We start from the raw sequence: 25,830 nt of genomic DNA, 5'->3' as shown, positions 1-25,830 counted from the left end.
AATAAACTTTACCAGCAGTACTATACTTCTCACTGTTGAACCAAAAGGAGTTTTGTTATAATGGATTCTTCAACTGCAACTGGACCAGAATTCTCATAACAGATCCCAGCCTTGTAGGATGGGGAGTACACCTAGAAAACCAGAGAAGTTAAGGGTCCTGATTACCCACAAAAAGAAAAAGTATAACTATCTGATAACAATGCTAGCTGTTAATTTTTTGAAAAGCATTGCCAGCTCCAATGTTCTCATGCTTTTACATATTTTTATTTTACTCTTGGCTATGGAATGTTTTCTTCTGCTGCTCTTTACTGCTGGATGCTTATTGTTGCTGCAAATGTCATGAGATAGAATGGAGACTTTCTTACTTGGCAATATGCATTCATTGTCTGACATCTTTCCTACACTTACCACTAGAGTTTAACTTTTTGGAGGTATAATCTTTTTTTGTGATTGTAGTGTAAAACATTTTAGACTTCTGTTTTGAAATTTTCCTATAAATAGCTGTCTGTTTAATAATTTATAAGTTTCTACACTTTTTGGTAGGATCCAGAGTTGGTGTGTCCTCTAAGACAAACTGATTTCATTTGAACTGCACCTAATCTCTGCACATATAAAAGGAATGTACTGGAATGATTGGTGTAGATGCCAATTTTAGAAAGGTAAATGTAGAAATGTATTAGGTAAATAATTTTACATTAGATAAAATATAACTCTTAAGAAATTAAAACATTGGTAAATGTACCTAGCAATTTGCTTTCTCCAGAATTATATCATAGAATTCTGTTACACTTAATGCTTTTATAATGCAATATCATTTGAGCTCAGAACTGATGCCATTTTTTGTGGGGGATGGAAGGCAGTCCATTATGGTCTTAAATATGCAACAGGAGGAGGAAGAAATCAAAAGGCCCCCACACAAAATTTTTCCTCCTAGAGGAAAATGTATTGCTTTCATTGCCAAAATGAGATTCCAGTCTGACCCTGGGTTGCCATGGTTCTCCCTGACTCCGGAATCACAGAGGGCAGAGCTGACAGAAGGAGGAGGGTAAGCGAAAGCATTCTCACAAACAGTGAGAGAAATCCCCTCTGATGTGTTCATCTGAGAAGAGGATCTCTTCCCCTACATCCTCCAAATCAAGTGAGAGACTGCATCTTGGTACAGGTGTGTCAGGTGGTCACAAGGAGCCTGGGTCTGGCTAATTGACTCAACTGTGCCAAAAACCTCAGTCATGGATGGGACAGACTCAGCCTCAGTACTGGTGAGGGAAAGAAGAGAGTGGAAACCCCCTACACCAACAGTACAGACTCACAGCAGCAAGGAGCAGTCATCAGTACCTGTGACTAACCACCTGGTCTGAACCAGCACTGTTGACTCCACCAAGAGGTAGAAGCCCTTCCAGCCTCAGGAGTCAGGTATACTGTTCTTGATGACCTGGCTGCATATGCTGACCCAGAGTCACCAATACTCTTGGAACCAGTCATTGCAGAGAGGTTCCCACACCACAGATCCACCACTCACCAGTACAGCCAACAAGATGGGACATAATAAGAGCGGGTACCAATGACTCCACCTGTTGATTCAGAAAATTTATATTCCTCAGGTGAGTTCGAGACCTGGACTGAGACAGAAAGTTATTCCCGATATAGATTCCAGAGCTTCTTGGGCACGTTCCACTCCCACAGAGCACACTACACTGCTGAAAATCAGTGGTTCTCCCCACAAGGGGACCCCACCCCCTTACCAATGTAATCCCTTGCACTGGTTTTAATGTGGCCCCTTGGTCCTGTCCTGTCCTAGTGCTGTCATCACTAATGAAGGGTCCATTTGAGCCCTTACCCTCGTGTTCCTTTGCTCACCTATCTATGAAGGTTGTATTGCTGGTTGCAATTACCTCAGCCAGAAGAATAGGTGAGTTGGGGGCCCTTATGGCTGACCCACCTTAGACAATCTTCCACAATGAAAAGGTTCCCTGAGGTTGCACTCCAAATTCATCCCAAAAATAGCCCCTGAATTTCATCAAAACCAGGTCATCCACTTACCTGTCTTCTATCCAAAGCCACATGCCACCAGAGGGGACAGGTAACTACACTCTCTGGATGTCTGTAGAGCCTTGGCTTTGTATCTGCAGAGGACAAACCCCTTCAGAAAATTTCCTAAGTTATTTGACTCTTTTGACAAATGTATGAGACAAGAAGCCACCTACTCAGAGACTGTGCAAATGGCTTTCAGCTGCATCCTGCTTTGGTTATGAGTTAGTGGCAACCTTCCCACCACAAGATGGGAGGGCTCACTCGACCAGAGCCCCATCCCCATCAGTGGCTTCACTTAGAAATGTCCCTCATCTGTAGAGTGGCAATGGTGGGGCTCTGTACACACTTCTGCAAAACATATTTGCATCCTTTGGCAGAGTACTCCTTTAATCTGTGGTACAGCATGGTTTCTTGCACCCCTGTCCTCGATGAATACTGCTTATGAATCACCTTGAGTGGAATACATGTAGGGGCCATCACTCAAAGAAAGAATGATTACTTACCTGTATAGTAACTGGAAGTCTTCAAGGTGTGTGGTCACTATCTGTATTCCACTACCCACCCTCCTTCCCTTCTACTGCGGGGCCTTATCCTAGGACTATTCACAGTAGAAAGGTAACCGAAGAGGCAGTTAGTCTGCACCGCCCCTTATGCCCTCAGTTTGGTGCACAAAGAAGTAAAGGGTGTATATGTGGACTAACAAACACACCCAACAAAAAATCTTCTGGTCTCAGGTGAGTGGAATACACATAGGGACTACACATCTTGAGGAACTCCAGTTACTGTAAGGTAAGTAACCACAATTTATACCTTTTGTCTGCTAGACTGAAGAGCTGTGTATTATCAAATTTCTGTTCTCCATGTGTGTATTTATATAGGTTGATCAAATCACCACTTAATCTCCTCTGATAGACTCAAGAAGCTCGGTCAATTTAGTTTTTCACCAAAGGCATGTTTTCCAATCCTTTAATCATTCTTATGGCTCTTCTTTGAAGAGCTGAATTAATAATTGCACCAGATCTATGCTGTAATGTAAATTATTTCCCAGAAAAGAGAGTAACAAAAACAAATGGCTGTATGCCACATTTTATCACAGCTACAATAATTTTGTAGTAATATAGTAAAATACTTCATGAAGGATTTAGGCTGCAAACAGATCATTTTTAATCTGCCTTGTAATGACAAATAATGATATTCTATTTTATTACTGAACATGCAGCAATAAGATTTAGTTCCTACAGTAATATGCTTAAGTGTAAATTCCTTAACAATCTTATCCATTACACCAGTAAATAAGCTTTTTATTTTCTGGAAGAAAGTGATTTCAGACTCAGTACCTTCCACATGGATTATGCTGCCTACTGAACTAACTGAAAAAATACTTTCAATCCAACTAATGAAAACTAAGTGGAAAATCTTTTGATTAAATGGATGTTATCTTAGATTCTTCAGGTTTCCTGATTTTCTAATACTACGTATATTTATTTAATGTCAAATTCTGAGAAAATTACAGCTCGTATTGCATTTGGGAGAAAATTACAGGTGCTTGACAACTTCTGTGGCTTGTTTTCTGAGTTTGGTGAAGAGTTGAGCCAACCTAGAGCCTTTCATCCAAATCCTCATCCCCTACAAACCTGGATGGCACTGATAAAAATAGAAGTCCATTCCAAACCACCTCTGGTTGTGGTCTAACCAAGATTTTGCAAAACCAAACATGGGCTCCTTGCCCCAGCTATTCAGAATAATTTGTGACTAAGTTTTAGCATAGTTTGATAGACACTCCTGGCAGAAGACATATCATGCACGAATTTTCTTGCTGTATTGGCGATTAGGAGGGGGAAAGTACTTCCTAATATGAATAAATTAAATAATACTCAGATCTGTGAATCATCATTCCAAGGATGATTTCACTATGATGCCCTTTATGAAACATTTTTGAGTAAGGTAGTAACACTGTCACAGTCAAAATATTGTGTTAGTAAGAATTGTGGAGAAAGTCATCCAACCTTTTACTATTTTTCCTGAGAATGTTATGATTCATCCATACCATGATTTCTCAAGGGCAGTAATGTCAGAAAAAGACTATTTGTGTTTTTTAGTCCAGCCCACAACCTGTATTTTGCAAAGGTACTTCCTATATCTAACCTGTTCATGTATGTATGTAATGATAGTATCATAGATCAAGAGACTAAGAACTTCAGAAATTCACTAACAACTTGATGTCTCTTTTCCAGTTTTTTCCACTACCCAGTTGATCTTGCTGTTAGAAGCACAGGGCATCTAAGAACATTTTCCTAATATCCAGACTGAACTTTTCCACCTTTAGCTATTATATCTTGCATCCTTCAAAGGGCAATACAAGATACATACAAATAATTTTTCTTTGTTTTTTTTTTGTGTAGGTTTCTTTGATTAGCTTAACAGCTAATGCCTTGGGCTACTCTGAACTTGGTCCAATTAAATCACTTCGAACGCTACGAGCTCTGAGACCTTTGAGAGCCTTGTCACGATTTGAAGGAATGAGGGTAAGATTAAATAAAAGAACCTGAACTCTTTATTTCATAAAAAACGACTATTCATACAAACATGCACAAGAAATTTAAAAAAATTAGGAATGCTGTACTCACTCTTTATTGCACCTTTGTTACTGAGTTCTATAGAACTATGTTTCATTATGTTGTTTCTAACCATATGCAATTGTATGCATTAGCTGTGCTCATTTGGGTTACTTAATCTCTAATTAATCTTCAGAAGTTTTTTTAGCTGTCAGTTCCTAGCAGACTTAGCTGTAACAAGTTTAAAAGTAAATTGATTCTATTTATATTTTTTCTCATAATTAGCTTATTTTTAAAGTAATCTTTATATAGTGGAATCTTTATATAGCTTTATAATTTTTATATATTTTGCATACTTTATATACAGTATGCAGAATGGCCTCATGTAGGTATAGAAAAAACAGAATGAGAAGTGTTTAAATCTATTTTTATTATTCTATTGGCTGTCAGGTGAAGTTTATACGGAATAAAGGACAGAATGATCCCTTTCTTTATTAGGAAGTTAATCACAATAACTAAAATATCTTGATCGCAGTAAGAGTCATTTATCAAATATGCGTACCTACATATAATATATTTGGTTCTCTTTTCTACAGAAATTGAATTATTGCACAATATCTGTATCACTCAGTAAAATATAGATTTGATTAGTATTTTTCTTCTGTTGATGTTTTTCTCTCTTGTAAGGTACCATGAAGACACCCCATCTAACGTTATGTGAAACAAATATTCAGTGTGCTTTTATGATTTCTGCAATAACTACTGTCAACATGATTGTGACCCAGCAGTGTGGGAGATATAAATCTTGTTTCATTCTTTGCTGCTTGGATGTATTTATGTAGTGACACAGATGAACATATGTAGCACTTTGCCTTAGTGACAAGAGTTCTTCTTCGAGTGCTTGTTCATGTCGATTCCAATCAGGTGTGTGCGCACATGCACGATGGCCGGAAGATTTTTCCCTTAGCAGCATCCATCGGGTCAGTCTGGGCGCCCCCTGGAGTTGCACCCTCATGGCGTCTAATATATAGCCCGGCCGACCCGCCACCCCTTCAGTTCCTTCTTACCGCCAGTGACAGTGGCTGGAACTTCCCTTGGCTCTTGCTCAGCAAGTTTCTTCGTTATTCCGTGTATATAGTTACTTAGTTGTTAGTAGTACTCTAGTTAAAGTATAGTATGGTAGTTGGGGGGTTTTCCCCCCACTCTGGTCCCGGCGCCGTGGCATGCCGTGGTCCCCGGGATTTAAGAACTGCGTGGCTTGCGCTAAGCGCATGCCTAAGAGTGATCCGCACTCGTCGTGTCTTAGGTGCCTGGGGGAGACCCATCAGAAAGATTGTTGCAAGATCTGCTGCGAGTTCTGCCCGAGAACACTTAAAGAACGGGAACAGCAGCTGAAGGTGAGCCTCATGGAGGCAGCCTTGTGCCCCCATTCCGACCCGGGCTCGAGAGACCTGACCCCTACAGCAACATCCTCGACGTGGCATGCCCCAGCTCTGTTGGCGACTTCGGCACTGAGGAAGGACTCCTCTAGGGACACTCGGCACCGCTACGGCTCCTCACGGGTTCCATCTGATAGTAGGCACCGCTTACAGTGCCTCAAAAGAAGAAAAAGCCAGACGACCGTTCTCCTCTGGCTAAGCCTCGAGAAGTGTGACCCCCAGGCAGGCCACTCCTCAGCGTCTCCTTCCGGGGCCGTGTCGACCCCTGTCCAGGTGAGGCAGTTGAGTCTGGCCCCACCTCAATCTCTGGTGCCTACGCAGCAGCTTCAGCTCCCGTCCACGCCAGAAGCATACCAGGCTGCCAGAGATCTCCTCCACCTGTTGGCACCATTCTCACCTGCCAGGGAGGAACCCTCAGCGCCGACGGAGCCCCGTCCTCTGGTGCATTCGAAAGGAAAGCCTACTATGATGTCGAGGCGCTCCCCTTCGCCTTGTCCATCGGCACCTACACACTCCGACAGAGAGCCTTCCCGCTCCCCGAGCTCTCGACGTTCGAGGCACCGAGGATTGGCTCCTCCGTGGTCTTCAGTGTCTGAGACTTTGGAGTCGGAGCCCGACTCTTATTGCTCAAGTAGGAGCAGAAGCCGTAGAGCGAGGTCAAGCAGAGACAGAAGGGAGCAGCAGGTGTGGCCTCTGCAGTGGCAGAACCCTCCTCAGTGGCCTTTCTGGACTCCCTGGGCTTATCACCAGGGCCAGTGAGGAACCCAGGGCCCACACTCAGCGACATCCATACTCGGCTCCGACTTTGGCACCGGCCTTCGCGATGGTGACACACTCATCTCCCACTCCTGCACCATTGTCTACGTCAACTTCGATGCAGGCATCTACGGCCCAGGTGCCAATGTCGGCACCTGACCCCACGACCCCAGCGGCTCCTGTGAGCGTGCCGATGCAGCTCCCTCCTGTGAGACTGATGCCGACGCCAACATTGGCTATGACGCCTATGGCCCCGGCACCATCATCGGCACCACCTCCTCCAATGCTGCCCCAGGAGTCACGTGACCTGTCCGGGGCAGATGGCAGGGAGCTTCCACCACTGGCACACGCTTCCTCCTCCTTGTCGACGGACGAAGTGTTGGCAGGGACGTCCATTGCTCCTGCATTAGAGGACAACAGAGTTCTACTGCAGTTGCTCTGCAGGACTGCCCAAGGTTTGGGCATCAAGGCCGAATAGGTAGTTGAGGACACAGATCCCATGGTGGACATCCTAGCAGCCTCGGGGCCTTCACTGGTAGCGTTACCCCTCATAAAGACAGTGGTGGACACCACCAAGACTCTGTGACAGACACTGGCATCCCTGCCACCAACTGCCAAATGCAATGAGCACCGGTATTTCATCCCCTCCAGAGGCTTTGAGCATCTCTACTCCCATCCACCTCTGGACTCGCTGGTCGTTGATGCGGCTAACCAGCGGGAGAGACAAGGTTTCCAAGGTCCTTCCCCAAAGAATAGGGATGCTAAACGCCTGGATCTCGTGGGTAGAAAAATCTACTCCACTGGTGGTTTACAACTCTGTATTGCTAACCAGCAGGCCATTGTGAGCAGGTACTCTTATAACACCTGTGCTTCCATGGCTAAGTTCACGGAGCTCGTCCCTTCAGACTCTCGGTCAGAGTTACCGCCTTGGTGGAAGAAGGGAAATTAGTCTCCTGCGCTTCACTGCAGGCAGCCTTAGACGCTGCCACAAGAGTCATGGCGACAGGGGTGGCTATGCAGCGGGGGGCCTGGTTGCAAGTCTCAGGATTACCCTACGAAGTCCAACAAACAATTCAGGACCTCCCGTTTGAGGGTGAGACTCCGTTTTCAGAGAAGACGGACAAACAGCTCCACAGCCTAAAAGATTCCCGAGCCACCCTCAAATCCTTGGGCTTGCATACCCCCGCCACACAGCGGAGACACTTCCACCCACAACCTCCTCAAAGATTCCAGCAGCAGAACAGCCAGAACAATTATAGGAGGAGGAACTGGAGCGGTAGGAGAAGGCAACTTCCCTCCGCTAATCAAGGCCAGCCCAAACTGCCCTCTGGCCCTAAGGCCTATCCTGGACCTGCACGACCTCAACAAGTTTGTGAGGAAACTCAGGTTCCGCATGGTCTCCCTGACCTCCATTATCCCTTCACTGGATCCAGCAGACTGGTATGCCACCCTCGACTTGAAGGACGCATATTTTCACATAGCAATCGCGCACAATCACAGAAAGTTCCTCAGGTTTGTGGTTAAAGGTTCCCATTACCAATTTACTGTCCTCTCTTTCGGCCTGTCAGCGACAGCTCGAGTCTTCACCAAGTGCATGGCAGTCATCGCCGCCTTTCTGCGAAAACTTCTGATACAGGTGTTCCCATACCTCAATGACTGACTGATCAAAGGCCAATCCAGGGCTCAGGTGGAAGCTCAGGTGGCATTCATCAGAGCCACCTTCGAGAATCTGTGCCTCCCACTGAACAAGACGAAATAACCTCTGTCCCTGGTCCAGAGGATAGAGTTCATAGGGGCAGTTCTGGACTCAACCCTAGCCAGAGCATTCCTCCCGCAAGCAAGATTCCAGGCCCTCGACACCATGATCCAGGGACTCAGGCAGTTCCCCACCACCACCACGAGAAATTGTCTCAGACTTCTCAGCTACATGGCGGCCTGTACGTACGTGGTTCGGCATGCCAGACTCAGGCTTCGGCCGCTTCAGTCGTGGCTTGTATCAGTGTACAGACCTGCCAGGGACAGCTTGGACAGGATCGTGACCCTGCCTCACCCTATCCTCGACTCGCTCCTGTGGTGGACGGACGCTTAGCAGGTGTGCTCAGGAGTCCCCTTCGCTGCCCCACAACCATGCCTGATGCTAGTGACGGACGAGTCAGACTTGGGATGGGGAGCTCATCTGGGGGACCACAGGACACAGACAGATCTCTGTCTTCATATCAATGTCAGGGAGCTCAGGGCAGTACACCTAGCGTGTCAGTCATTCCGCCTGTATCTAGCAGGTCGATGTGTATCCGTCATGATGGACAATCCGCGATGTTCTATATCAACAAACAAGGGGGTGCATGCTCCTCTCCCCTGTGCCAGGAAGCCCTCGGGTTATGGGACTTTTGTATAGAGCATTCAGTCGATCTACAGGCGTTGTACCTTCCAGGGGTCCAGAACGAGCTGGCAGACTGCCTCAGCAGATCTTTTCACAGCCACAAGTGGTCCCTTCGCCCAGACGTCGCATCTTCACTCTTCCAGAGGTGGGGCTGTCCCCTGATCGACCTCTTTGCCATGCAACGCAACAGGAAGTGTCAGCAGTTCTGCTTCTTCCAGAATCACAGTCCGGGCTCCACAGCAGACGTGTTCCTCCTCCATTGGGAGGGACCACTGCTATACGCCTGCTATACGCCTTCCCACCCATACTGCTCGTCCACAAGGTTCTGCTCAAGATCCACAGAGACTGGACTCGAGTCATTCTCATAGCACCAGCCTGGCCCTGCCAGCATTGGTACACGTCTCTCCTAGACATGTCAGTTGGAGCCCCAATTACTCTGCCGCTCTTCCCGGAACGTCTCACGCAGGATCACGGGCGGCTCCAGCACCTGAACCTGCAGTTGCTTCATCTCACAGCCTGGAGGCTTCATGGCTGAATATGTTCGAGCTCTTCTATACAGAACAAGTCAGACTGGTTCTCTTGGGCAGTAGGAAACCCTCCACTAGAGCCACGTACCTGGCCAAGTGGAAGAGATTTTCAATCTGGTCAGCTCAACACGACTTTCCCCCGGCGCTAGCCTCAGTGCCCCAGATTTTGGATTACCTTTTGCACCTAAAGCAGGAAGGTCTCTCCTTGTCTTCTATAAGAGTACACCTGGCTGCCATCTCAGCTTTCCACCCGGGGGTACAGGGCCACTCGGTTTTCGCTAACCCCCTGGTCAGTTGCTTCCTGAAGGGCTCGACAGGTTGTACCCGCACGTCCACCAACCAGTTCCTGCTTGGGACCTTAACTAGGCTCATGGGGCATCCCTTTGAGCCTCTAGCAACATGCTCCCTGCTCTGCCTCTCCTACCAGGTCACGTTCCGGGTGGCAATAACTTCAGCCCGGAGGGTGTCTGAGCTCAGGGCTCTAACGTCCGAGCCGCCCTACACTGTGTTTTTTAAGGACAAGGTTCAGCTCAGACCCCATCCGGCCTTCTTCCCGAAGGTGGTATCACAGTTCCACATCAACCAGAACATTTTCCTCCCAGTTTTCTACCCTAAGCCTCATGCGAGTAGCAGGGAGCAGAGGCTCCACACACTCGACATCTGCAGAGCGCTGGCCTTTTATATCGAAAGGACGAAACCGTTCAGGAAGTTGGTACAGCTCTTTGTCACAGTAGCGGACAGAATGAAGGGCCAGCCTGTTTCGGCATGGCGCATTTCATCATGGATTGTGGCCTGCATTACCGAGTGCTACAATCTAGCAGGAATCCCAGCGCTCCCGATAACAGTGCACTCTACAAGGGCCCAAGCTTCAGCAACAGCTTTCCTGGCTCAAGTCCCCACCCAGGAAATCTGCAGGGCGGTGACATGGTCATCGATACACACTTTGCCGCACATTATGCAATTACTAGGCAGGCCAGAGATGATGCGGCCTTTGGTAGAGCAGTACTCCGGTCAGTGGACAGCTCCGACTCCACTTCCTAAATTTGCTTGGGAGTCACCCGACTGGAATCGACATGAACAAGCACTTGAAGAAGAAAAAATGGTTACTCATCTTCTCGTAACTGTTGTTCTTTGAGATATGTTGTTCATGTCCATTCCAATACCCACTCTCCTACCCCTCTGTCGGAGTAGCCTGCAAGAAGGAACTGAAGGGGTGGCGGGTCAGCAGGGCTATATAGTAGGCGCCATGAGGGCACGACTGCAGGCCGACCCGACGGATGCTGCTAGGGGAAAAATCTTCCGGCCATCGTGCACGTGTGCACACACCTGATTGGAATGGACGTGAACAACACATCTCGAAGAACAACAGTTATGAGAAGGTGAGTAACCGTTTTTTCAGAGAGGAAGCATATTTTTTCATGTGCACCAGAAAAAGAGTATGAAATAACTTAGGAATAGGTGGTAAATATTAGCTGCTTTAAACTGGTTTTTAAAGCAAAGGGCAGCTCAGGTTTCTTGCAGCAGTAACTGTATCTGCTTTCACATTCAGAAGCAGATTAAAAACAAAGTCCTCCATTTCCACCAGGCCTTCTCTTCCCTTCAGAACTCTGAGAGCACCTCCTAGCCCACCACCTCATCACCAAAGCCTAGACTCTCAGCAGAAACATCAGGTTCTGCGTGAGCGTAAAACAATAAAAATACCCTCAGTGCTCCTTCCAGGATTCTCTGAAGAATCTCTCTTGTATTGTAGGAGGGGGAAGAGAATGTTTCTCTTCATGAGATGAGATGTCAGTAATGGGGGGGCAGGCAGGGAACCAAGGTGAACCAGATGAGAATGTGCAGGAGCTTGTATATGTTGTGAGGAGTTTGATAGTGTGGGGGAGGGAGGGAGAGAAAGTTGGAATACTGCTGTTAGGAAGAAGGATTTCTGTAGTGTTCATCATATGCATGTGGCTGTGTGTTTCTCTGGGAAACCTTCCCTCTTTTTCATCTTTATAAGCTCTTTCCGGATGCCTTGTCCTTAGTAGCTGAGGACTAGATGTGTACCATTTCTACAGTGGTGAGGTCCACAGAGGTAGAGTTAGAAGCTGTATGATAGAAAAGTGACCTACTTTAGTTGAGGCTTTGATCAGGGTGAGGAACCTTTACTGGATTTAAGTTAAGTGACCTTGTTTTGGTCCCTTGTGCTAATGAAAACACCTAACTTGTATTATAATAGAATTGGATATTCTTCATAGTATTCTTCTTGATTGTCCTTGTTGTGACTCACTAGCCTATACTTAGTAGGAAGAAAGTATGTTCATATAGTTGTTCTTACAGAGTTCCATTGAATTTGCTTAGGACCATGATATACTGTAATTAGTATTTCCCAAGGGGTTGTGATCTGGGCTCTCTTTACAGGAGCAAATTCCTTTTGGGGATTTCAGATGCAGCCTGCCTCCAAAGTCTGTAATGAGGTGCAGCTGTTACAGTCCTCTGATAGCTACTATAAAGTGACTGAGCGCTGTTTTCTGGGAATATGGTGGCCCAGGAAGGACCACTATCCATGTTATGATAATCATGGGAACACAAGGTCTTATTTTCAGATGCAGACCAGATGTCAGAATTTTCATTCTTAGCAGTTTCAGAATCATAGGGCATTTGTTGGCAGGAGCCCTCTTCTCTTGTTAATGCTTTCCATTGCAAGGTCAGTGCACACCTTAGAACATCAATACATTAATAAATGTTCTTTGTTTTCCAGGGTGAGGAAAGAGAAATTGTGTGGAAGATTGGTGGCAGGGGAGAGGTTGTTAAAAAGAAAAAGAGGTGGAGGGGGAATTCCCATGCAGGATGATTCTGATGCCAGATGACCCTGTAATAGAAAGTGGGAAATGAAAAACCTATTGAACATGTCTGCAAGCTATGTTTCCTTTTATTTATTATTAATAAAGCAAAAAACAGCTTAGGTAAGACCTGATCTTTAGCCCATTGATAGGGCAGAAAAAAGTAGTGTTGCCTACAGTTAGGATTGCCCACTACTTTCTTTTATAAGCCTCAGTTTTCAGTTGCTTATAACTTTGTCAAAATGTAACTGTGTAAACTGAAATATTCCATTCTGCATCAGGGTGGATTTTTAGTAAAGTTTATGGAAAAAGTAGTATGTGATTATGTTAACAAAAAAACCAACCCTGTATCGTAATGCACATGCACAGTGGAGTGGAATTAAGGTTGCACAGGCAGCCTTAATTCTGGCATTTCCTAATATTTGAGTACTTGAATTTGCAACCTTAGCATTTGACCAAGGACTGTACATACTAAATAATAAGTTAAAAGGCCCCTTTTAAAAGTAAGATTGTGAGGCAAACTCAGGCTTGGATTGAAAATCTGCTTGCAACCTTAACTATGGACTAACATCTCTCCATAATCCTTTTAGTTGTGAACCATTCTTATAGGTTGCTGTAAGTCTCCTCCCTCGAGTCCTTCATCAAAACCTTCTGTGAAGCCTTCCAGCTTCAATGATGGCACATCATTCCGTGTTTGCCTATATGGTACCTGTATGTATTTTTAAATATTGTGTTGTAATCACATGCATCTTTTTAGATTGTAAGATCTTTGGGACAGAGCATCCTCTTTGTTTAGTACAACCTATGTATTGTCAAGCACAAATTGCACTTAGTGGCATATATCCATATTAGGACTCTTGTAGCAGGAAATCAATGTAAACACCCAAATCTTTCTGACAATAACCATTTGGTCCATTGCTCATGCTCAAAGTTTCTGCCAATACACTTGTGATTTCCATCAATTGTGGGTAATACCATAGAAAACACAATTTTACATCACTTTTCTCCTAGGTTTGGGAAACATGCCTTACCCAATTTTTTAGTAGACACAAGTAACTAAGGCCTAACATTTTGTTATGAGGACAGTAGATTTTATCAAATCCGATTATTACTAGAAATGTTTTCATGTTTTGGGTTATTTTTGTTTGTTTTTAATTTAATCCCTGATCTGTAGAGACAGAATATGAAATTGACTAAACAAATGTGAAATTAACCAGTCTATTATCATTGTCCACTGAGTGAAATGTACGCAGAATATAAATATTGAAAAGTAAATTTGATTTTTAAAATATATTTAGTTTTAATTATCTAAGGAATTTGGTTTATTTAAAATAGGACTCGTAAACTGACAATATCTATTTGAATATTTCTGATTATCATTCATATAATGTACTCCAAAATCCACTACCACAATAGCTTAATCCTTAATTCCTTTAATTAAAATACCAACTCCCTTAATTTTATGGTTGATCTTTGTTCTTGGCACATTAATTGATATCCATGTACCCTTTTTCCTTTCAAAAGAAATTATTTACAAAGTGTACTGTATCACTGAATCACCACCAGTGGTGGAAATTGGCAACATTCTCTAGGATCCTACAGATTCTTTAGGATCCCACAGTAGCTAGTTCCTGCCACCTACTGTATACAGAGCAGAATGGCATGGTATATAAATGTATGCAGTGTTGTTGTAGCCATATTGGTCCATGGATATTAGAGAGACAAGGGAGGTGAGATAATATCTTTTATTGGACCAACTTCCGTTGGTGAGAGAGACAAGTTTTTGCGCTTACACATCCCCTTAGGCTTGCGATCCTGATCTCCAGCCAGAGCTGCAACAACCACACTGCCATTTTTAGTGCATTAGCTCAAGACCTGCTTGCACAAGTCTGTATTCCCCGGGCTGGGAGGCTCATTCCCAGCTGCAGCAGACATATGCTACGAGTCTCAAAGGATACACCATACTCAAAATTGCCCCCGTTTTTTCCCTCTGGTCACCAGGCTTTCCCTGGGTTTCTTGCCAACTGCAGTTTGTGTTTTGGCAGACCTTTCGGGCACACACATTTTACAGCCTTGTATCACTGATGCCTCAGATCAGGCACCTTTTAGGTACTTTTGGCTCTTAGCAGACGTCAGAAATATGATTTCTAAGCAATAAAATTCGCCACTAGTCCTATCTCTGCTGCATTGTCACACCGAGAATTCAAACAGTTCAAATGAATGAAGAAAGTCAAATTCATTATGAAAAACCTGACTTCAACAATGATTGCAACATCTCCAGGAAATTATTTGATATTTCTAAATCTTGTTGAGACTTACTTTCTGTCTCTATCCATTGTCACCAGAGTTTTCTTAAGGACCCACCATTTTCATTCCAGAACCCTTTTCTTCAGTCTCTCAGTCCTTAGGGCATGTACAAAGATACGGGCACTGGTGGTCTCTGGTCCACATTGTAATAGAAGCAATCTCATTTCAAGAGTTTATGGACACATCCTCTCTACAGGAAGATGACTCTGTGGTTAGCTTGTATAGCAAATCCAACACCTGGGGATGGATAATGACATGCTATAGGGCAGGCTTTTCCCAACATAGGAGAGGTTCCTGAAATCCATATATATAAACCAAATCAAAGAGAAGTGGAAGCCATCAATACAGCTCTGTCTTTAGTTGCTGCGAAGCCATGGTCTCAGGAATATGGACTACCCTCTGGAGAGTTAAGACATAAACCCTGTAAGTTACAGATATTGGCCAGATTGGATTACCTTCAGGAAGACATGGAGGTAGGTCTGAAACCAACTTCACTTTATGAACATTAGTACTGTTTATGTTGGTTCAAAATCAGCAATTGCTCAAATCTAGGATCAGACTCATTTTCCTCAATAAGAGACCTTAGCTTAATCTTTTTCAAGCACTTTTTCTTCTTCCATATGCCATCTATTTATGTAAAATTATTTATTTGTAGCTGTCACTTTTGTAGAAGAGCAGCAGCATATCAAAGTTCTGTCTATTTAGAATACTTATAATTGATGATGACACAATGGTTATGCAGATTGCTTTGTACTGCTTCATTAAAGAAAATTCCACTTTTCATATGTCTCAGGAGATCATTTGACATTTTGCCTCAAACTATTTCAAAAGGATTAGCTAAAGTACAAGTTGGAAGCATAAAACAGAGATCTAACATATCTGAAATGAAGCTGGGTCTGGGACAATCACCATGCATCTTTCTAAGTTTTCACTAGAAAGGCAGATAACTTCAAGTATCAGTATTTTCGTTTGCAAGATGGATTAAGGTATTGCGTGAGAGGAATTTTAAGTGCTCTCCAACCAACTACAGCCAGTAAGTATCACAGTGCACCAGCAGATCCACACCCATGTTCTGGGCAGAAAGATCCCTGAAGGCTGAGACATGGTGAAAAAATTCCAGTTTCATTAAACAGTCTAAATTGGCTCTTCAGTTCTCTGTGGACTCTTCCGCAAAGGAGCGATAACCCCAAAGGTTAGAACTAATGGAGAAATGTTTGTAGAAATTAAATTATCTGGTATGAAGAGCCAAAGCTGTTCTCCCATGGGATACCACACTTAAGTTCCTTATTCAACCAGCAGGAGGTACTCTTCTTTCTGCCAACCTAATTATCTATATTATAATGGCAAAAATATTGATCATAATATAATCTGAAACTATACATGCTTTTATATACACTGAAATAAAATCATATTTTAATTTGAAATACCTAACAAGATTATTATAAGTGGTGCTTGAAAGGTACTCTAATGATCCAAATGAACATATAATACAAGTGGTCTATAATATAAAGTGGTCTATTTCTGTGACAGGGTTGTCTTTAGTAAGTAAAATAGTAATGTATGAATAAATATACTGTAAAGGTATTATGTGTTTTACAATTCTTGAAGTCCTAATTTTGTCAACCTCTGTACTGTTTGCAAAGATCTATAGATCAATCAGTCCTTATCATCAGTCATTGTTTATGTTCATCAGTAATGATTTGTCAAATGTATTAATTTGAATGTTATATTTCTTTAACGTGTATCTTTTTTCCCTTAGCGTACACATTTTATGATTACGTCTTGCCACTTTTTAAAAAAAATAATTCTTATTTTTCATCTTGACATTTTAGTCTTCACCTTTTTTCATGTTGATTCATTGTGTGGCTTGTAATAAGTATTTGAAAAATAAGATAATTTGTAACTACATTTTGGAATAAAATATTTTTGCTGTTAGCCTTTTTAGAAGAATGCCTAATTACTTTGCTGCTATACGTTTTTTTTACAAGCTTTTCTCCCCTGTATTTCTTTATTAGGTGGTTGTGAATGCCCTTTTAGGAGCAATACCGTCTATTATGAACGTACTTCTGGTTTGTCTTATATTCTGGCTAATTTTCAGCATAATGGGAGTAAATTTGTTTGCTGGCAAGTTCTTCTACTGTGTTAACACCACAAGTGGTGACATTATTTCAAGAAAAAATGTTATGAATAAAACTGATTGTGAGATTCTTATGAAAAGCAATGAAGGAAAAGTCCGGTGGAAAAATGTGAAAGTAAACTTTGATAATGTTGGAGCTGGCTATCTTTCTCTGCTTCAAATAGTAAGTGACAATTCTGTATATATTTTTATAGTTTAATTCCCTGTCTATAGTTTATAAAAGCAAAGTTGGATTCCTTAATTTTCATTATCTTGCCATAAAGTCATAGATAATCTATTAGTGAAAATTGTTAGTGCATTAAATATATGAAAATTTGGGAGTCTTGGAGAAGGAAACTGTTTCTATGATGTCCAAAAGCAAGTTTCCATGGAGATTACAAAAATGTAGTTCCAAAGCGGACATTCTGGACTTTTATCAGGGATTAATAGGTGGCTTGCTTAATTATCTTTTTGATGCTGTTCCACGCAAGCAGATTAATATTGGTATTTGGTATCAATTTAGCATGCTCATGTGTAAACTTTGGAAGAGGAGAGGTGTTTACTATCAGCCAGAATATATAGAATGAAAAAGAGAGGACTGTTGAGAACAAACAAACAAAAAAAAGGTTTAAGTTCTTCCCAAATTTCTGCAGATTTCACTAAAATATTCCAATGCTACAGAGTAGCCCAGTACGGAAACTGAAGGACCTTTCCCAATTTTCAGAGAAAAAAAATGAGGAGGATAAATTTAGTGATTTAAAAATAGAGATCAAGTAAGAGGGTTTTAAACCACCTTCTCTTTCTCCATGTTGTATGCTCTCTCCCAGTTTTTCTCCAGTTCAGTTGCTTTCCAACCATTACCCATGTTTTGGGGGGCTTTTGTTTAACTCTGGGCCAGCAGGTTCAGAAGAACTGATTAGTGTCATGATTTTGAGCACAAGTATTTTCCTAGCAGACCATCTGTAGAATGAAACCAATTAGGACAGGAACATGCATTTCTAATCAGGTTCACTTGGCAAGCTGCTTCCGGGAAAACATTTGTGCGCATAAAAACATGCTAATTATTCTCTCTCAAACTCTGGAGCTGGTAGTCCTCTGCTGGCAGGCTACCTTTGTGATTGCTCTTGGGAGAACCAGCACTTAATGTTGAGGATTAGGCAATTGCATAAATTATCTATTCTGGATTACATGGGTGTGTCTGCCTCTGTTATATGCACTGTAGTTCAACTGTGTATTTGAATATGAATTCCACATATATTCAACATGTCAACATACTACATATTGTTTCTAGTAAAGTTTAAAAAATTACACATTTTTGTATGGTTTGTTTTTACCCAATATTGTTAATTATGTAGTAGAGATTACAGTATTTGGGGGGGGACAGTTTAACTGATTTCATGTTTCTGTTTCTTTTTTCAAGTACCAGTTTTTAACGTATCTAATAAGTAATTATTAACAGAAGAGATGGGCAAATGCCAGACAATAATTTCTCATGAATATTTATTTGCATTAACTCAACTTGCATCAGCCCTGGTCACACCTTGATTGTCTTTGACCATTTGAGTAAAGTTTTTTCACATTTATGTTAACTGAAAATGACTTCACTTCATAGAATCACTTCAACTAAATAGAGGCTAAATGCAATAAGAAGGTGCCAGTGAAGAACCCAGGAGGAAGGGAGGAGCTTATCAACAGCTCTCTTCTGACAATCCAGTTTCTCCACTATATTGGTGGCAATGTGGTGTTTCTCAAATCCACCCAGGCATGGTGGCTGTATACTGACACATGCCACAGTTGCTTCTAAGACAGAGGCAGTTTGTGCTAATAGATATATGATTAGTGATTTATTAACTGAGCCAAAAGCCTATGCTCAGATGGACCTCTCTTGCCACTGTAGCTCCAAAGGGCATGCTATACTGAAGCATTCACTGCTTCATAGAACTCAGCCACATCCTTTTTCATTCGAAAATTGCATCCCATTTGCTTTTGGAAGGCTTCTTTTTTTTAAGGAAAGTAGAGGGAATAAGTCAAATCCCAACATCTTTGCACAGTATACACTCAATAAAAGGGCTTTGGATTGCAGTATATGGTGCCCCTCTAAATTATCTCAGTACTTGTTTTTTGTGTCCAGTGTTCAAGATAATACACATTGGAAAGAATTATTTGAATTGCTTACACACATTGCTAGATATAAAATAACTGTGACCACCCAGGAAGAAAACCTGGGCATCATTGTGGAAAGCTGAATGGAAAAAACTATTCATTTCCCAGTGGTGGTCTTAAAAATGAAATGTTAAGATGCATAAAGAAAGGGATAGAAAATAATGTCTTGCTTAGCAGTACAGCCTTAGTTGGAATGCTCAGTTCCAATGTTCCATCCTGGTGACCCCATCTGACCAAAGAAGCAGCAATGCGGGGAGGGGTGAAAATGACTAGAAGCATGGAAATACTTTCATGTGAGGAGAAGGGGGGAAATTGGGACTGTTTAGTTTAGGGAGGAGGGGGACTAGGATAAAAATATATAGAATAATAAATGATGTAGAGAAGTTATTTGAGGCTTCTATTTATCTTTTCTTAGAGTACAAAACCAAGGTGACATTCAGTGCAATATAGCTCATTTAGTCATTTTCATATATAATCAGCGGAACTCATTACTGCAAGATAATATTGAGGCCAAGAGCTTGGTAGGCATAAAAGAAAGATTAAATATATATATATATATATATATGGATAAGTGGGTTACAGAATATAACAGATATAAACCTGGTTGTTCAGAGCACAAGACAACCACTAGCTGATGGGATTAGAAAGAAATTTGTCCTCGGTTATTCCATAATTGTTTATCAGTTTCTCATACCTTCCCTTGAAGCATGTAGCGCTAGCTGCTGTCAGAGACAGAACAATGGTCCATCTAGTCCAGTGTTCTGAGGCAGTTCCTCATGTGAAGACACTGTCCCTGCTGAGGTTGAGCTGTTCTTTCTGGCACTGTGGCTACTCTGCTGCCTCTTAAGTGGAGGCACTTGTCCTTATCCACTACATGGCTATTAGGAAGGCTTCCCTCCACCTGAACTATGTTGCTGCGCATTGTGGCTTTTCTGACTAGCATATATATTGCAGCAATTGTGCTTTCTGTTATTTGCATGACACACAAATGTTGCACTGGTTGGACAGCTGATGTCCGTGGAAAAATAGTTCACAACCATGATTTCTTCCTTTGTTGTTTATCAGATGCTGATTGCTTACATAGAGTAGCAAAGACAGCAGTACCCTGGGAGTCTCCATAATCTCTTCTGGTCCCTGTGGCCTATCCTATTCCATTCTAATGCATTTCTCACTGAGCCCCATATTCCATCTCTTGAATATTTTCTTTTTGGACATCGTGGAAGTAAAATGTTAACATCATACTATGGCAATCTCTTTACTGCCCACTAGTACAAAGTATCCTATGATACACCACAGGATGACCCATATGTTCCCTTTCCTCCAAACCTAGAGAATAACATTGGAGGAACATCATTTTTATCTCAGAAGAAGAACCATGAAATGTATTATCGCCATATAAATCCAACTCTCCTTTTTCAGATATATTGTCAACCTGTGCACCATTCTGTGGCTGGGCAACAACTTGCATCAGATCATCTGTAAAACTCCCTGCCTGACTGTTTTTGCCAGATTTTTTGCCGCCCGCCCCCCCCCCCAACAAACATTTCTCTATGGTGACATCATACTGTGTGCCCACATTAGGATGATTCCCTTGCATTTACATGGTGCCTAAATCATGGGTTTAGGGATTTTTCCCCTTCATTGTTTGTATAACTATTTGCCTTATTTACTGTGAATGCTGATGTCCAGAAAAAGGAAGTTAGTTATCGATGCTGCTGCAACATTAACACACCAAAAGGACCAACACCGCAGTCCTGAACCCTGGCAGAGTGGCTATTACAGGAATCTCACAATGCCCATCATGAGGCACATACATATACAAAACTTTTGTGTGCTAGACAGAAAATTACAGACATCAGTAAATGCAGTTCAGTTATTTTATCCAGGATAAGAGGACAATGTCTGCACAACTACAGAGTGATAAATTTGTTTCCAGAGCCAAGGCAGGAGAAGCTATTACAGGAATCTGACTATAGCCTCTCAAAATAGGAATTTCTTTGTATGAATGTGATAAGAGAAAATTAAATGAAAATTTGTCTGTCCTCAGCCAATAAATGTTAGATTTTTTCCCCCTAGGAACAATGCCTAGAGCAAAGTCTGTGTGCCCCCAAAATGAAAAGTTTTAAATACATAACATTTCCCAAGCCTGCTTATTTTCTGCCTTTGTAAGCTGTTCCAATCCTCTCCCTGAGAAATTCAAAGCCACAGTGGTCTGTGAAAGCCTTTCTGATGTTTGTAACAGTCAGAAAATGGAAACAGAAACATTACCATGTGAGTTAGCTGTATGACTGATTAGCTCAGATGTTGACCAGAACTCAGCCCATCTATGGATTTTTTTAGGAGTTTGCTTAATAATTCAAATAATGAACACATCCAGGAAAATCAGAATTTGTTCAGGGGTATTCTGTGATACAAAAGAAGCAGCTGAAATTAATTTGTGAATTATTTTACTCATCTTTTTCCAAGATACTAACTTTAAAGTAGAGCTATGCAAGTAAGTGATTCGTTGATTCACTGGCAAGTCTGAATTTCTTTTAAAAAAAGTAAAGTGAGATCAAACCAAATTTTTCTATTTATTTATATTTTGTTTTTGGAGAATCAAAATTTTGAAGAAAAATTCACTTTGTGTTGAACAAAACATTTCATTTTGATTTTGAGATTTTAAAAACATTTTTGTGTGAAATAAAATTAAAGATTTAAAAATGAAAAGTTGTTTCAGATGGAAAAATTGAAACATTTCATTTATAAAATGTCAAAATGTAACATTTTGATTTTTAAAAATTTGTCTTTAACTGAAATAATTTGGCAAAACTGACATGAATTTGTGAAATGTTTCAGTGTTGCCATATCTGCATTTTTTTTTTCCCCAAAAAAATTTGTGGCAAAAAAAATTCTCTCTGCTATATTTTAAGTACTTTTATTCTATGATTATGCAAATACATGTTGTGGGAAATTGGGGTCTTTCTTTCATAAGAATATGATTGTAAAATGTTTCACATTTTCTTTGACCTGAAGCTTGACACAGAATTTTAACACATTGCCTTTTCATAGGCTACATTTAAAGGATGGATGGATATCATGTATGCAGCTGTTGATTCCATAAATGTAAGTACAGTACATATTCTAAGTCTATTTGTTTAGAGTGGGTAGACTCTAAGGTGCACATAACGCTTCTTTAATATCTAACTTGAATGGCAGTGAAAATGAAAGCTTAAAACATGGAAAACCTTGTATACAAATTAAATTTATAAAGTAATTAAGTGCACATTTCAGATGGAGCAACTTGCTTTCTTACAGTAGTTATTTACAATAAATTTTACTAACTAAATAAAAATAGATTAACAAAGGCTGACAAAGGGTACGTCCAGACTACCCTACCGATTCGGCGGGTAGTAATCAATCTATCGGGGATCGATATATCGCGTCTCGTCTAGACACGATACATCGATCCCCGAACGTGCTCCCGTCGACTCCGGAACTCCACCAGGGCAAGCGGCGGTAGCGGAGTCGACGGGGGAGCCGCGGCCGTCAATCCCGCGCCGTGAGGACCCGAGGTAAGTCGAAATAAGATACGTCGACTACAGCTACGCTATTCCCGTAGCTGAAGTTGCGTATCTTACATCGACCACCCCCCCTAGTGTAGACCAGCCCAAAGAATGGTTAAGTACTGCTCCAGAATAGCCAAATGTCATGGCTTTCTTGCTTTTTTGGTTAATGAAGTTTGACACGCTGCATCCAGTTTTCAAAAATGACTTGCAAGTGTGCACAGACAACCTGCATTTTAATGTACCAACTGTCACATATGCATTTACCTGCTTTGTGTACCTGGTGTGCACTGAAACACACAAATAATTGCAGAAATTTAGGAGGCATTAGAAACATCCTCTTCAGACAATTGGTCTCTTATTATTTAGTGCTGACATTTTGCTATTTCTCCTTATTTTGTAGATAGACCAGCAGCCCAAGTATGAAGAAAACCTGTATATGTATCTTTACTTTGTCATCTTTATCATCTTTGGGTCATTCTTCACTTTGAACCTTTTCATTGGTGTCATCATAGATAACTTCAACCAACAAAAAAAGAAGATAAGTATTCTAGCATTTCATCACTACATCAGAAAGAGCTGAATATAAAAGAAATTATTTAAACATCAAGTGGTCAGCTTTTATAAGGGATGAAAATCATTATCTGAACTCTCTCATAACAGTTGTAGGGAACATGGGCCATATTTGAATCTGGGCCTGGATAACTTTATTTGATCAATTATTAAATGAAGTTTAATATTGATAAGAAATGTTAAAGCAGTTTTGATTTTAGGTGAAAGGGCACTAGAGCAGACCATGTACTTGCCCTGGTCACCCCACCACCACCCAAAGTTGTTCTTACTAATTGTCGTAAGGAGTGAGTGAAAAATGTATGAAAGGGTAATTGCTGATGAACAGTTAATCATATTTAGCAAAGTTAGAATGGGCCTTATATCATTAGACTGACATCTGTTACCAGCTCCTTCTCACATGGATCTCTCAGGGTATGTCTACACTGCTATTAGAAACCTACGGTTAGCCCATGCCGGCTGACTTGGGCTCAGGATCTCGGGCTGTGGGGGCTGTTTAATTGCAGTGTAGACTTCTGGGCTCATACTGCAGCCCAAGCTCTGGGACCCTCCCACCTTACAGGGTCCTAGAGCATGTGGGCTAGTCCAAGCCTGAAGCCTACTCTGCAATTAAACAGCCCTGCAGCCTGAGTTCTGCGAGCCCAAGTCAGCTGGCACAGGCCAGCCACAAGTTTTTAATTACTGTGTAGACATACCCTCAATGTCCCCTAAATAAAGGGACATCTGCTTGTCGTCACTAATAGATTTTGCAAGAAAACATTCTCTTCAGACTGGAATTTTCTGCTGCAACCTCAGATTGAGAAACCAAATGATTGGTCCGCATTGAACCATGGTCAACGTGTTGGAGCCCCTAATTAGTCTTTAAAGAGTTCCCCAAGGATTGGTCTTGGGACCAATTTATTCAATATTTTTATTCCTGATCTTAGCACTAAAAGCAGGAGTGTGCTAATGAAATTTGCTGTTGATACAAAGCTGGGAGGCATCGTCAATACAGAGGAGAATCGGAACATTATACAGGAAGATCTGGGTGACCTCGAAGACTGGAGTGACAAAAATGTGATGAAATTCAATAATACAAAGTGAAAGGTCGTATGGTTGGGGTCTAATAATAAAAAAATTCAGCTGCAAGCTGGGAGCTCTTCAGTTTGTAGTGACAGAGGCAGAGAGAGACCTTAGTGTGTGGATCAATCACAGGATGCCTATGAGCCACCAATGTGATGCTGCTGTGAAAAAGGCAAATGCGATCTTAGGATACATTAGGTGTGGGGTCGGGAAGGAATTTCCCCCCAGGTCAGATTGGCTGTTATGCTGGGGGATTTTTTGCCTTCCTCTGTAGCATGTGGGTGCAGGTCATTTGCCAGGATTATCTGGGCATATCTGATTTAATCATTTCCCTGCCACTGTGAGGGCCTCAGGCACTGGTGCACCTCAGTCCCTTCTAGTATCTGTGTTGTAGTCTTCTTTGGGTTGTAATACTTTGGTCTCATTTCAGTTGGGTTAGTATGCAGGTGCTGGAGTCATTGTCGGCCTGTGCCAAAGTGGCAAGTTGTACTTTTTTAAAGCAAAGGCAAGAGTTAGCTTCTGCTTTTGCAGATTCTTGGCCCAACCAATTAGATTAAGGGAACTGTTTTCCTTCTTAACATTCCTTTGAAGTATTAAAGTAATTCTTTAAAGCCTAATTTTTCTAGTAATTTTGAAGTATTAAAGTAATTCTTTAAAGCCTAATTTTTCTAGTAAGACTTCATATACTCTTAAATAATTCAGTTTTATGTAATCTATTTTGATACCTGAATTTTGTCTTTTGAAAGAATGAATACCTGTATAGTAAATTCTGTGTTTGTATATATTTGAATAACCAGTGAAATATCTCTAATGGCATGGTTGTAACCAGTTTTTTCATTTCTTTACTTTGGAGGTCAAGACATCTTCATGACAGAAGAACAGAAGAAATATTACAACGCAATGAAAAAGCTGGGATCCAAGAAACCACAAAAACCTATACCTAGACCAGCGGTAAGAATGCACGTTATTTTACATTCATCTGAATTTGGGAGCAAATCACAATTGCAAGCTAAGTGTCAAACATTTCTGGATGTTATAGTTGGAAATGGAAATGTATGCATATTTCTGTTTCAGTGTGGTAGCTGTGTTAGTCTGTATCAGCAAAAACAACGAGGAGTCCTTGTGGCACCTTAGAGACTAACAAATTTATTTGGGCATAAGATTTCATGGGCTAAAACCCACTTCATCAGATACATGGAGTGGAAAATACAGAGGCAGGTATAAATACACAGCACATGAAAAGATGGGTGTTGCCTTACCAAGCGGGGGGTTGACCCCCTCACTTGGTAAGGCAACTTCCATCTTTTCATGTGCTGTGTATTTATACCTGCCTCTGTATTTTCCATTCCATGCATCTGATGAAGTGGGTTTAGCCCACAAAAGCTTATGCCCAAATAAATTTGTTAGTCTCTAAGGTGCCACAAGGACTCCTCGTTGTTTTTGCATATTTCTCTGTGGTCACAATAGAATCTTTGAATCTCTTCATGTGATAGCTCTCAGATATGAGACAGTATAAAACCAATCCATTTCCTGGAGGAAAACTTAGACTGGCAGACT

At 41.7% G+C, this 25,830-nt stretch overlaps 1 protein-coding gene across 12 annotated transcripts in view; it reads left to right on the top strand.

Moving 5' to 3' along the window:
- The window catches only part of LOC112111154 (sodium channel protein type 2 subunit alpha-like), a 122,523-nt gene that overhangs the window by 92,225 nt on the left and 4,468 nt on the right, over positions 1 to 25,830 (top strand). For 10 of the 12 annotated variants that reach the window (XM_026647553.1, XM_026647551.1, XM_026647548.1 and 7 more), the window contains 5 exons: positions 4,434 to 4,556; positions 16,833 to 17,117; positions 22,148 to 22,201; positions 23,045 to 23,182; positions 25,120 to 25,224. In XM_026647553.1, coding sequence (XP_026503338.1) covers positions 4,434 to 4,556; positions 16,833 to 17,117; positions 22,148 to 22,201; positions 23,045 to 23,182; positions 25,120 to 25,224 — 705 coding nt within the window. Of the gene's footprint in view, positions 1 to 4,433; positions 4,557 to 16,832; positions 17,118 to 22,147; positions 22,211 to 23,044; positions 23,183 to 25,119; positions 25,225 to 25,830 lie in introns of all 12 variants that reach the window. The other 2 variants (XM_026647552.1, XM_026647549.1) reach the window with 1 other exon arrangement.

The sequence above is a fragment of the Terrapene carolina genome, unplaced genomic scaffold (genome assembly GCF_002925995.2).
Source record: "Terrapene carolina triunguis isolate 2854851 unplaced genomic scaffold, T_m_triunguis-2.0 Scaffold62, whole genome shotgun sequence".
In the NCBI taxonomy this organism is placed as follows: Eukaryota; Metazoa; Chordata; order Testudines; family Emydidae; genus Terrapene; species Terrapene triunguis.
This window is presented reverse-complemented; position numbering and strand designations above follow the sequence as displayed.